Source organism: Piliocolobus tephrosceles, chromosome 4, assembly GCF_002776525.5.
Source record: "Piliocolobus tephrosceles isolate RC106 chromosome 4, ASM277652v3, whole genome shotgun sequence".
In the NCBI taxonomy this organism is placed as follows: Eukaryota; Metazoa; Chordata; class Mammalia; order Primates; family Cercopithecidae; genus Piliocolobus; species Piliocolobus tephrosceles.
In genome coordinates, this window is record NC_045437.1 from 49250123 (window position 1) to 49264435 (window position 14313).

Here is a 14313-nt window from a genome sequence, read left to right on the forward strand (position 1 = left end):
AAAAAAAAAAAAAAAACTAATATAGGCCAGGTGCAGTGGCTCACGCCTGTAATCCCAGCACTTTGGGAGGCCAAGGTGGGCGGATCACCTGAGGTCAGGAGTTTAAGACCAGACTGGCCAGCATGAAGCAACCCCATCTCTACCAAAAAAACAAAATTAGCCAGGCATTGTGGTGCATGCCTGAAGTCCCAGCTACTCAGGAGGCTGAGGCAGGAGAATCACTTGAACCTGGGAGGTGGAGGTTGCAGTGAGGCGGCGGTTGCAGTGAGCTGAAGTTGTACCATTGCACTCCAGCCTGGGCAACAAGAGCGAAACTCTGTCTCAAAAAAAAAACAAAGAAAAAACTAATATAAATCTGGATATTTATAAAGAATAACTGGATATATAAGTACCTATCATGAGTTCTCTGAAAGATCTGCATTAAAAACTAACCTTTTTTTTTTCTTTTTGAGATGGAGTTTCGCTCTTGTCACCCAGGCTGAAGTGCAACGGTGTGATCTCAGCTCACCGCAACCTCCGCCTCCAGGTTCAAGTGATTCTCCTACCTCAGCCTCCCGAGTAGCTAGGATTACAGGCATGCGCCACTATGACTGGTCAATTTTTCTATTTTTAGTAGAGATGGGGTTTCACCATGTTGGCCAGACTGGTCTCAAACTCCCAACCTCAGGTGATCCACCTGCCTCAGCCTCCCAAAGTGCTGGGATTACAGGTGTGGGCCACCACGCCTGGCCTAAAAACTAATCTTAAGCAATATTCCTAAATAAAAACTACCTAGGAGTAGTTACCACATTTCTAAATGTACTAACCCTCCTACATTCTTCTGGCAGTAAACAACATGGAAGTTCACAGGAAATTCTAACAAGGTTACAATGCTGGCTAATGTAGACTAATTATATGGGAAAACAAATCATATTTAAGTATAAGCTATTTACAATCAAATGTGATTCTGCAGAGGTATTTAAGAATAAAATATAAATGAGACCAATGTGCTACTGAAGTCAAAAGGGACAACAAAACGCCAAATTGGCTGGGTGTGGTGGCTCAAACCTGTAATCCCAGCACTTTAGGAGGCCAACGCAGGTGGGTCACTTGAGGTCAGGAGTTCAAGACCAGCCTGGCCAACATGGTAAAACACGATCTCTACGGAAAATACAAAAATTAGCTGGGTGTGGTGGTAGGCACCTGTAATCCCAGCTACTCAGGAGGCTGAGGCACGAGTATTGCTTGAACCTGGGAGATGGAGGTTGCAGCGAGCCGAGATCATGCCAGTGAACTCCAGCCTGGTGATAAGAGCATAACTCTGTCTCAAATACACAAAACAAAAAAACAACCCACAAGATGCTGAACCTAAGAATAAACTAACTGTAAAACTATACAGAGGCCAGGTGCACTGGTTCATGCCTATAATACCAGCCCTTTGGTAAACTGAGGCAGGTGGATTATTTGAGGTCAGGAGTTCAAGACCAGCCTGGCCACATGGTGAGACCCCTTCTCTACTAAAAATACAAAAATTAGCCAGGCATGGTTGCAGGCACCTACAATCCCAGCTACTCAAGAGGCTGAGGCAGGAGAATTGCTTGAACCCAGAAGACGGAGGTTGTAGTGAGCCAAGATCACGCAATGCACTCCAGCCTGGGCAACAGAGCAAGACTCCTTCTCAAAAAAACAAACAAAAACTATACAGAGATAGTTACTTTCAATTACTGTACGGCTAACAGCTGAAATATACTTCACGAACTAGAAAACGGTTAAAAAAAGGGGGGGGCAATGGGCGTGACAGGTTTCCATACAGGATTTTTATTTTTATTTTTTTGAGATGGAGTCTCGCTCTGTCGCCCAGGCTGGAGTGCAGTGGCGCAATCTCAGCTCACTGCAAGCACCGCCTCCCAGGTTCACGCCATTCTCCTACCTCAGCCTCCCGAGTAGCTGGGACTACAGGCACCCGCCACCACACCCGGCTAATTTTTTGTATTTTTAGTACAAACAGGGTTTCACTGTGTTAGCCAGGATGGTCTCGATCTCCTGACCTCGTGATCCACCCACCTTGGCCTCCCAAAGTGCTGGGATTATAGACGTGAGCCACCATGCCTGGCCCCATGCAGGAAGTTTTAAAGTCAGATCTCTCTCATCAAGAAATACAAAGGCTAAGCATAAAATAATCTGAAATACAAAAAGTTTGTTTCAAGAAACACTGCCTATGTAACTGCAGAATTTGCTAGTCTGAAAGTTATAAATCCTGAAAACTAAACTGCTTGGCCAGGCACAGCAACTCATGCCTGTAATCCCAGCATTTTGGGAGGTCAAAGCAGGACAATCACTTGAGCTCAGGAGTTCGAGACCAGCCTGGGTGACATGGTGAAACCGTCTCCACAAGAAATAAAAAAATAGCCAGGTGTGGTGGTACACACTTGCAGTCCCAGCTACTTGGGAGGCTGAGGCAAGAGAATCGCTTGAGTCTGGGAGATTGAGGCTACAGTGAGCCATGACTATGCCATTGCACTCTAGCCTGGGCGACAGAGCAAGACTCTGTCTCAAAAAAAAAAAAAAAAAAAGCTAAACTGCCAATATTACTTTGTGTAAGTCACTTAAGCGCTCTAGATCTATTTAGTCATTTATAAATGAAAGCATTAGGGAAGGCTGCCCTCAAGGTCACTAGTGTTTTAAAGGTTCACTTGGAGTAAAAATCAAAATCCTTGCAATTGCCCTATATAATCTATCCATCTCTATCCTCAGCCTTTACCTCCCATATATCTACTATTCTTCCTCTTTTGCACTCTGTCCTACATTGGCCTCTTTGCTGTTCCCCAAGCGTGCCAGCACACTCTCCTCTTGCCTTAGTGCTTTGAATTGTTTCCTCTTCCCCAGGACATCCCCTAGACTCAACATACTCCTTTACTTCTTTCTTTTGTTCTTAAAGGTGCACAGCACTCCCACCTGGCTAATTTTTGTATTTTTTTTGTAGAGATAGGGTTTTGCCATGTTGGCCAGGCTGGTCTCAAACTCCTGAGCTCAACTGATCTGCCCATCTCGGCCTCCCTAAATGCTGGGATTACAGGCATGAGCCACCACAGCTGGCCCTTCACTTCTTTTCAATGCATCCTTTTTATTTTTAGAGTGACTTTTGCTCTTGTCACCCAGGCTGGAGTGCAATGGCACGATCTCGGCTCACTGCAACCTCCACCTCCTGGGTTCAAGCGGTTCTCCTGCCTCGGCCTCCCGAGTAGCTGGGATTACAGACAGGCATATACCACCATGCCTGGCTAATTTTGTATTTTTAGTAGAGACGGGGTTTCTCTATGTTGGTCAGGCTGGTCTCAAACTCCCGACCTCAGGTGATCCACCCACCTCAGCCTCCCAAAGTGCTGGGATTACAGACATAAGTCACCGCACCTGGCCGTCAATGCACCCTTTCAATGATGCTTTCTCTGGTCACTGCTGATTAAAAATTGAATCCCCAATCACAACACCCCCTACTCAAAACTTTATTTTTCTCTACTTATTTATCACTTATTTATTCAACTTATTTATCTTGTTTATAATCTGTTTCTCAATTAGAATATGAACTCCACAGTGATAGCATTTTTTTCTTTGTTCATTCGTACATCATCAGCACTTAGAACAACGCCCGGCACACAGCAGACACTAAAACGTTTGTGGAATAAATGAGTATGTAAGGTTATTGTCAGTGGTAAAATTCTAATTTTTTTTTTTTTTTTTTTGAATTGGAGTCTCGCTCTGTCACCCAGGCTGGAGTGCAGTGGCGCGATCTCGGCTCACTGCAAGCTCCTCCGCCCGGGTTCATGCTATTCTCCTGCCTCAGCCTCCGGAGTAGCTCGGCCCACAGGCACACACCATCACTCCTGGCTAATTTTTTGTATTTTTAGTAGAGATGGGGTTTCACCGTGTTAGCCAGGATGGTCTCGATCTCCTGACCCTGTGATCTGCCCGCCTCAGCCTCCCAAAGTGTTGGGATTACAGGCATAAGCCACTGCACCTGGCCAAAATTCTGTAATTCTTTAAGATCAAAAAGGGATTATACATAGAAAATAATCCCATAGTTAGTAATTAGAAGAAGTGAATGATGTAAACAAATTCATTTGTAATGTTTCCTAGACATTATCAGAGTTAAATTGCTCTGAGATCAATCATAAACCTAATCCAATATAGCATCTGTAATATAAGTGTAATGAATTTTAGTAAAAACCATTTCAATAAAATATCCAGTTTTAAAAACTGAAAAAATGGCTAAGTAAGGGAATCTAAAATTAATGTGAAATAAAAATTGGCCTTAATCTTAAAAGCAATATGGAAAGACTTTACAATGCACAGCACAGGAAACAATCAACAAAGTGAAGAGACAACCTACAGAATGGGAGAAAAAAATTCCCAACTATCCATCTCACAAAAGTTAATAACCAGAATATATAAGGAACGAAAACAACTCAATAGCAAAAAACAAATAATCTGATTAAAGAATAGGCAAAAGATCTAAACAGACAGTTCTCAAAGACATACATACAAATGGCCAAAAGGTATCTGACAAAACGTTCAACATCATTAATCATCAGGGAAACACAAATCAAAACAGCACTGAGATATCATCTCACTGCAGTTAAAATGGCTACTATTGAAAAGACAAAAAATTACAAATACTGGTCAGGATGTGGAGAAAGGGGAAAACTCATATGCTGTTCATGGGAATATAAAGTAGGAATGCCATTATGGAAAAAAGTATGAAAGTTCCTCAAAAAACTAAAAATAGAACTACCATTTGATTGAGCCATCCTACTGCCAGGTATATGTCCAAAAGAAAGGAAATCAGTGTATCAAAGAGATATCTGAACTCTCACGTTTACTGCAGTGGTATTCACAATAGCCAACACATAATATCAACCTAAGTGTCCAGCAACAAATGAATAAAAAAAGTGAGAAAGTGTGGTGTATATATATATATATACAATGGAATATTATTTAACCATAAAAAAGAATGAAATCCTGTCATTCACAGCAACATAGATGGAACTAGAGGTCATTATGTTAGGTGAAATAAGCCAGGCACAAAAAGACAAATATTGCATGTTCTCACTCATATGTAGCAGCTTAAAAAGTGGATCTCATGGAGGTAGGGATTAGAATGGTGCTCACCAGACTAGGAAGGCAAGAGGGAAGGGAGTAATGAGAAGCTGATTAGTGTGCACAAAAACACAGTTAGATAGAAGGAGTAAGTTCTGGTATTCAATAGTACAGTAGGAAAATTATAGTTAACAATCACTTACTGTATTATTTCAAAATAGCTAGAAAATTATGTTGCCAATATAAAGATAAATGTATGCGGTGATGGATATCCCAGTTACTCTGATTGATAATTATATACTGTGTATAATGTATCAAAATATTACATGTAGTCCAAAAATATGTATAACTATTATACATCCAAAAAAAAAAAGTAAGGCTTTTTAAGACAAAAAGCGGGGGGACGGGGTGGGGGCTGTAATACTGGAAAGAAAAGTAATCCAGACTGGGCACAGTGGCTCATGCCTGTAATCCCAGCACGTTGGGAGGCTGAGGTGGATGGATCACCTGAGGTCAGGAGTTCCAGACCAGGCTGGCCAACATGGTGAATCCCTGTCTCTACTAAAAATACAAAAATTAGTAGGGTGTGGTGGTAGGTGCCTGTAATCCCAACTACTCGGGAGGCTGAAGCACAAGAATTGCTTGAATCTAGGAGGCCAAGGTTGCAATGAGCCACTATCCAGCCACTGCCCTCTGAGACTCTGTCTCCAAAAAAAAAGTAATCCATACTAAAATGAAAACTTCACATTAGAAACTTGTCTAAATGAAAGCAAACTGCTTCAAGCATCTAAAATTAACAGAGGTCGGGCATGGGGGCTCACCGTGTAATCCCAAGATTTTGGGAGGCCGAGACAGGCGGATCACTTGAGCTCAGGAGTTCAGGACCAGCCTGGGCAACATGCTGAAACCCCATCTCTACAAAAAGATACAAAAATAATAGCCAGGCATGATGGTGTGCACCTGTGGTCCCAGCTACTCGTGGCTCAAGTGGGAGGATCACTTGAGCCCAGGAAGTTGAGGCTATAGTGAGCTGTGACTGCACCACTGCACTCCATCCTGGGCGATACAGTGAGATACCTTGTCTCAAAAAGTAAATATAATAAAAGAAAATATAAATCAATAGCACCTGTTTCAACAGATGACCTAACATGCCCAAATTCTAGCTTCACCCAACAAGAGAGGGTAAAAAAAGGATACAATAACATCTCCTCTGCATTTCCCAGAAATGCCAAAGTCACTCTACCTAATTAAAGGAAGCTGAAATATTTAAAGTATATTCTTAAGTGCTGAAAATATCCTGGAGGAAAATTAATAAATACTTCACTAAAACATGTTCTAGTTACAAAGACAGTAAATTAGATGGACCAAGAACTATACACAGAAAGGAAAGGTGTTTTTACTAAAGAACACATCTTGCTTTAATATCAGTAATAAGGCAGATAGCAAGTAATAAATAAAAGTGGTAATGTTAAAACTTCTTCATCCTACTAGCTCATCTCATATAAAAGATATCATTCTTACCATTTGGCTTTGATACAGTTACCTCTAAATATAGTATACAGTAAGTACTTTATAGCACTACCTATTAATGAATTTTAGTCAGTAGGTTATAAACATCTTTTATTTTTTATTTGTTATTTTTATAGAGACGAGGTCTCACTATGTTGCCCAGGCTGGTCTTGAACTCCTGGACTCAAGCGATTCTCTCGTCTTGGTTTCCCAAAGGGCTGGGATTACAGGCATGAACCACTGCGCCTGGCCTGAATTTCTAAAAAAGATACAAAGAACTTAAGAATCTTTGTCTACTACTAAAAGTTTAGTTTCAGTACCAAAAAGTAGGATGCTTGTCAAACTTTTCAGAGAAATTACACATACTTAAAAGAGAATATCATATACTTAAGAGAATATCAGCCATGCAATTCATACAGTATTCGAGAAGCAGATTTAAAAGACTCTAGTATCAAAAGTATTTATTACTTTATCCTTTTAACATTTTCAGGATATGAAGTTATTAATATACAAAGTCAACTATGCAAAAATATAACCTTTATCTTTGAAAAGTCTTATGTTTTTCTCATTAAAAGCAAACTCACCTGATTGTTTCATCTGTTTTGTTAATATGAAGGTTTTCTACAAGAACCACCTGACTCTGATTTTCACACATTCTGTGTTCTGAAACTGTGGAGGATGGAACTTCAATTTCAGTTTCAATTTGAGGATTTGACTGAAAAGACAAAATCCTATTAGTATGTTATTTTTATAGCAGAATATACCTCTTAAAATATTTCCATCATTAAGAAAGATATTTGGTTTTCTAAAATCCCTTTTCTTTTTTAAATTTTTATTTATTTATTTCAAAATAGTCTCATCATACTGCCCAGGTTGGTCTCAAACTCCTAAGCTCAAGTGATCCTCCTTCCTCAGCCTCCTGAGTAACTGGGATTACAGGCACATACCACCATCGGTGGTTAATTCTTTAAAATTAGATTCAAACTGGATATGTAATGTTCATATTCTGTTGCCAAAACGAGGATGCCTAGTTCAGAGAAAAGTTTCAAAGATTATTGCAATGATATGTTTACATAATACTTTGAAACCTATAATAGTCACCTGCTATGAAATTAAAAATAAACAAAAGTTTAATTTTTTTTTTAAAAAAGAGCTTTTTGGTTCAAATAAAGATTATTTTAAACCCAGACTTTGCACTGCTAAACAGAAAAATAAGAACTACCTAAAATGAACATTTTTAGGCATTACACTACTTAGACTTTTTTCCTAATACCAAAAGTCCCATCAATAAGAGATTAAACTGTCATTCAAAACAGCACGTTATACAGCAAAAATGATGTAGCTAACATATTTATTGATCCAGAAAGCCACTTAACATAGTATTAAGTGAGTAACAGAAAGTTATAATATGTAATGACTTTATTGCTTAAATCTGCATAAATGTGCATGTATGTGTGCATGGAAATAGATCCAGTAAGATATGTCAAAGGTTTTCTGTGGTTATCTCAGAGTAAGATCTGTGGTATTTATTATATTATTTTGTCTTTTACGATGAATAGCTTCATTAATTTGAAAAGAAATACATCTTTTTCACTTAAAAAAAAAAAAAATCCAGAAGAGCAAATCTGAAACAAAACTGGAAACTGTATTCATTGAGTAGAGTAAGTGTCAGATGCCTGTATTTCTAAGCCATCTCTGAGCTGTAACTTATTTGAAATGCATTAAAAGGCTCAATTTAATTACATAACAATAACTCACCGCAGTTAAGATTTTCTTCTCGGTTTCATCGTTTCGTAATATTGTTCTTTCTTCCTTAATTATGCCTTTGGCATCACCTTTGTCTACTATTTGCCTCTGTCCTGTCTTTCTTACATTTGGTCTCGGTCTCTGAAGTCGGCCCCTTACTGGTCGAGCAGTTTGGATAACACTTTCTTTCATTTCTTGCTGGAAAATGTTTTTATTATTAGTCCTAAACAAGAGCACAGGGAGAAAGTCAGGGCACTTGACTGTAAAAGTTGAAAACCAACATAAAAATGTAAAATTTGGATCTCCTCTAATAAACGCTCTAAAAAATACTTTGTACCATCAAAGGGAAATTGCTTTCTGATTATAAACATCTTACTTTACAAAAGAAAACAGTTATTTCAATTCTCAAAAGGTAATAAACTTATATAATATGCCTAGAGTAGCTAAATATACAGACAGAATGGTGGCTGCCAGGAGCTGGAGGAAGAGGAGAATAAGTTAATATTTAATGGGTAGAGAGTTTCATTTTACGAAGCTGAAAAATAAAGTCGAGATGAATGGTGGTGGCAACGGGACAATAATGTGAATACACTTAAACCCACTGCACATTAAAAAATAGTTAAAAAGGTAAATTTTATGTTATGAGTATTTCACCAATTTTTAAAAGGTAATGAATATACATAGCTCAAATACATACAGGCTGAGCAGCCCTCATCCAAAATGCTCAGGACCAGAAATGTTTCACATTTCAGACTTTTTTAGATTTGGAAATATTTGCATTATACTTATCAGTTGAGCATCCCTACTTTGAAAATCCAAAATGCTCCACTGAGCATTTCTTTTGAGCATCATATCAGCTCTCAAAAAGTTTTAGATTGTGGAGCATTTCAGAATTTTTTATTAGGGATGCTCAGCCTATAGTTTTTAAATGCATTGCTTGGTATAGGCTCTTACACAGCTGACAATGCAAATAAGCAGGCAACCATTAGGTGGTGTTGAATTCAATCTGATATTATATTTTAGGCAGTCTGCTATATCAATAAAATTAAAACAATATTCTTTATGTTCACTTTTTAAATGAATTAACATATCTCAATAAAAATGAGAAATATTTAAAACAAATATCTCTCTTATTTTATATTTTCAAAGAAAATCACTGTTTACCCCACAGAAACAACTAAGTCATTTTCCTGGGCTTGTGCTGACTGAGACTCCTCTTTAGGTTCACAAGAATTTGAAGATGAAAGGTTCTTTTCAGTCTGTGTACATGGCAATATCACAGCCTCCTCATTCCTGTGACCTGATGTGTCTTTTTCTCTTGATATTATTAGGGAAGCTTCATCCTAAAAGGTAGAAAACAAAATTTCATTCAGGGTTGCTAAAAGTATAAGGAAATAAGAACTTCCTTATTCTGTTAGTACAAGTATAAACTGATATCATCTTTGTAAAGAATAATAAGTTAGTCTATACCAAAATTCTAAATTCCCAGCAACTCCACTTCTAGAAATGTATCTTATAAATACTCAACAAGTACAAATATACACACAAAAATATTTATTGTAATAATTTAAGCACCACCTCTCTCACCGGGAAAGACAAACAAAAAATCAGAAATAAGACAGATCTATCATTAGGGGACTGAATAAATAAATTTTAATTTCTTTACAATGCAATAGTACCTGATCATTTAAAAGAAGATATATCTCTTTGTACTGATCTAAAAAGAAGCTCACAATATCATAGGTGGAAAAATCAGAAGGTAAAAATTAATGTCATTTTGGAAAACAATAAAAATACCTTCCCATTTTATTATTTTAAAACTGTAAGATCTGTAATCCCAGCACTTTAGGAGGCCGAGACGGGTGGATCACGAGGTCAGGAGATCGAGACCATCCTGGCTAACACAGTGAAACTCCGTCTCTACTAAAAATACAAAAAAATTAGCTGGGCAAGGTGGCAGGTGCCTGTAGTCCCAGCTACTCGGGAGGCTGAGGCAGGAGAATGGCGTGAACCTGGGAGGCGGAGCTTGCAGTGAGCTGAGATCCGGCCACTGCACTCCAGCCTGGGCGACAGAGTGAGATTCCGTCTCAAAAAAAAAAAAAAAAAAAAATGTAAGACCAAAAAGTGTAAGTGGATATATTCAAAATTGCTGTATGATTAACTTGGGGGAAAGGGATGTGACATTATAAGACTTTCACTTTTTAGAATACATATATTTTTCCAAATTGAAATTTCTACAATCAGAAAGTATAATACAAATGTAACTTACCTTTTATGAATATAGGCATAGGAGAAAAGGTACAAATGTTGATGCACAGTAAAGTACTGAGCTGTTTTAAGATGTCAAATAAGAGTTTTAATTCTAAAAAGGACTTTATATGTGGAAAACGTTCAGTTTATAATTATTCATTTCATTTCAATGTTTTTGATGGTATATCACACAATTTTAATCTGTTATGGAACAAGTTAATAAAGTAAACAAAATATCACCTTTAACTCAAATCAACCTTTTAACTCTTCATTTCACCTTCACAACAGACTGAAATAAAAAACTATTATTCTCGCCAGCCGCCATGGCTCAGCGTAATCCCAGCACTTTGGGAGGCCAAAGCAGGCGAATCACGAGGTCAGGAGTTCGAGATCAGCCGTGAACCCCGTCTCTACTAAAAATACAAAAAAAAAAAAAAATTAGCCAGGCATGGCGGTGCATGCCTACAGTCCCAGCATTCAGGAGGCTGAGGCAGGAGAATCGCTTGAACCCGGGTGGTGGAGGTTGCAGTGAGCCAAGATTGCACCACTACACTCCAGCTTGGGAACAGAGTGAGACTTCATCTCAAAAAAAATAAAAAAATAAAAAAACTATTATTGTCATTTTTTCTATGAAGAAAATTATTTCGTCAATGGTCACAAAGCCAGAACGGGAACCAGAGCCCAGACCTCCTAAACGCTTTCCCACAACATGCTTGCCCATTATCAGGTATCTGAGATTCTTACACAAATTGTGTGGAACAATGAGGCACATTAAGCATGGGAGCAACATTACATGCAGCAAAAATTACAGAAATATTTGTAAAATTTTAATGCCAGGTGCTTTTATTAGCCCTAATAATTTAAAACAAACAAACAAAAAAAAACCCCACACACAGAACTTCCATCTTAAATATTACTCACATGTTGAGAAGGGACAGTATCAGCTTGTTCATTATTTTCTTGCATCACAATAGTCTCCATTTTCTTGGTTTCTGATTTCTTCTCATATATATTTTTTTCTGATTCTGTAGTCTCTCTCTTCAAAGCTGCTCTTGCTAAGTTTGGTTTTGGTCTTTTGAATCGACTCCTCACAAAAGGTGCTGGTTTAATTTCAAGTGACTTCTGTTCTTGAGGAAGAGATCTACTTTTGGAACAAGGATTATCAAGCTTTAGAATGAACTGAAGGGGCAGGGGAAACAGTCTCAGTACAACCTTAGAGACTGGCAGTAAACATGTAATTTTTTTTTTTTTTTTTTGGAGACAGGGTCTTGTTCTGTCCCCCAGGCTGGAGTGCAATGACACAATCATACCTCACTGCAGCCTTGACCTCTGCGGGCTCAGGTGATCCTCACATCTGAGTCTTCCAAGTAGCTGGGACTACAGGCATGTGCCACTACACCCAGCTAGTTTTTGTATTTTTTTGTAGAGATGGGGTTGCTACAGCCTGTTGCCCAGGCTGGTCTCAAACTCCTGGGCTCAAAGGATTCACCCAACTCAGCCTCCCAAATTGCTACGATTAGAGGTGTGAGCCACCATACTTGGCCTAATTCCAATTCTTAATAGGAAAACAAATCGAACTATCTGGCAGATCCTGAAAACCATGAATGGTACAATCCAGGTATGAGCCTAGGAATTATATCATCTCTGCACAAACAAAACATAAGTCTATCAAACCTGTATTGATTTAAGACTGTTACATACAATTTTGTATGTCAGTAACTTTCACAAATGACTTGTCAGAGTGACCTCAATCCTCTCTCCCAGTCTTCCCAAAACTATCTTAAAATCTCTAACACTATCCTGTATATGTTATACCTTGAAACCTCACTTAGTTTAACATAATCTGCAACTGTAACTTAATATCTTTTTCTTTAAACACACACTGGTACCTTAAATTAATATCTGAAAACGGCTCTGTAACATCTGGAGATCGAATCCCCAGGACTTCTGTTTTATCAGATTCATGAGTCTGTGAAGAAATCCTGAAATGACTGAAGTGACTTGATACTTCTTTTTCAGAATCTCTTTTTTCTTCTACAGGTGTGTGCATCATCGACAGTACTTCACTGCTAATGTTCTAGAGAAACAGTCATAGTAAATCAGCACAAATAAAAGATTATTTAAACATCTTATATACTTAAAACAAAAGTCTACTAAATTTTGAACACTTTCCTTTAACAATTTAGAAGTTTTTAATTTTTAAATAAAATTTAATTTCCAAATGGTAAAACTAGGAATTCAGGAAACCCTTTTAATGTTGCACATTATTACTTTTCCAAACCACAAATGTGGTTTTTCATTTTTTTTTTTTCCTAACTTTTATAAAAAAGTCCTTGAAAATGTTAGAAGATCATGAACTTCAAAGTAGTAACTTGCAAAAACAAAAAGAACTTTTAGAAGTGAAGTCAGGTGGGGCAAGAAATAAAAGCAGATGCAGATGTGGCCAAAATAAATAACGTGTGTTCACGCTAGGGTTAGTACAAAGTCAGTCTAATTTCCTATTCTTCGTTTACCTAAAAGAGTTACTTCAAATGACATTAAGAACAGTAACATTTTTGGGACCTCAAACCTAAGCCAAAAGAAAAGTTTGATCCTTGCCCATCTGACTTAGAGAAAAAAAACAATAATAATAGTGACTTTTTCACAGTTAAAAATAGTTTTTTTTTTTTTTTTTCATTTCTTTTTGAGACAGGGTCTCACTCTGTCATCCAGGGTGGAGTACAATGGCACAATCACAGCTCACTGCAGCCTCAACCTCCAGGGCTCAAGCAATCCTCTCACCTCAGCCTCCCAAGTAGCTGGGACTACAGGCTTGCACCTCGTTATATTTTATTTTATTTTATTTATTATTATTATTTTTTTAGAGACAAGGTCTCCCTATGTTGCCCAGGCTGGTCTCAAACTCCTGGGCTCAAGTAATCCTCCCATTTTGGCCTCCCAAAGTGTTGGGTTTAGAGGTGTGCCCAGCCTAAGTTATCTTTTTAAAAAAGAACATACAGTTTCTTCAAGGCACTGAAACACAGAAACTTAGGGCTACAAAAGACTTTAGACTTTTAGAGATTTTTAAGTGTTGTTGGACTTAAGGACAAAATAATCATGGAATTATTTTGGTAACTTTCCTCTGAAAAAAAGCATTCAAAAAAACTTTTAAAGGACAGAAAAATACATACTTTAATATCTAGTGAAGGCATAGCACTGCAGTCATTGCTACCGCTCTGCATTAAATGTGTCTCAGTTTGTCTTGAGGTACTAGTCTCCTCTAGTTCATTTTCCCTTGGAGAAATGTCTGTTTTTCCAGTTTTTTTCAATTCTGCCACCTTTTCCTCAGTAACACAGGTCTCTTCAGATCCTCTCTCTCTAAAATTTTCTCTTCCAGTTTCTTTCATATCTGTCTCCATTTCTTCAATGACAGCCATCTTTCCTGATACTTTCTCCATCATGGAAATGTCTCTTTTTCCAGTTTCTTTCAAATCAATCTCCTTTTCCCTTACAGCACTGATCTCTGCTAGCACCTTTTCCCTTTGGGAAATTTCTTCTCTAATTTCTTTCAAATCTGTCTCCATTTTACCTACAGGCCTGACCTCCTCTGGGCCATCTTCCTGTGGGGATATTTCTCTTTCAGTTTCTTCCACATCTATCTCTATTTCCTCAGCAGCATCAATCACCTCTGGTGTCTTCTCCCTTGGGAAACTCTCTCTTCCAGTTGCTTTCAAATCTGTCTCCATTTCATCTACA

The 14313-nt window shown here is 38.1% G+C and overlaps 1 protein-coding gene across 1 annotated transcript in view; it reads right to left on the minus strand.

The window, feature by feature from the left end:
- Window positions 1–14313, minus strand: part of BDP1 (B double prime 1, subunit of RNA polymerase III transcription initiation factor IIIB) — a 117162-nt gene that overhangs the window by 47124 nt on the left and 55725 nt on the right. Inside the window, exons 18-23 of the mRNA XM_026454425.1 lie at window positions 13749–14306; window positions 12468–12655; window positions 11500–11722; window positions 9493–9671; window positions 8341–8551; window positions 7167–7297 (exon numbers count right to left, since the gene is read on the minus strand). Of these exons, the coding sequence (XP_026310210.1) occupies window positions 7167–7297; window positions 8341–8551; window positions 9493–9671; window positions 11500–11722; window positions 12468–12655; window positions 13749–14306 (1490 nt within the window). The remainder of the gene's footprint in view (window positions 1–7166; window positions 7298–8340; window positions 8552–9492; window positions 9672–11499; window positions 11723–12467; window positions 12656–13748; window positions 14307–14313) is intronic.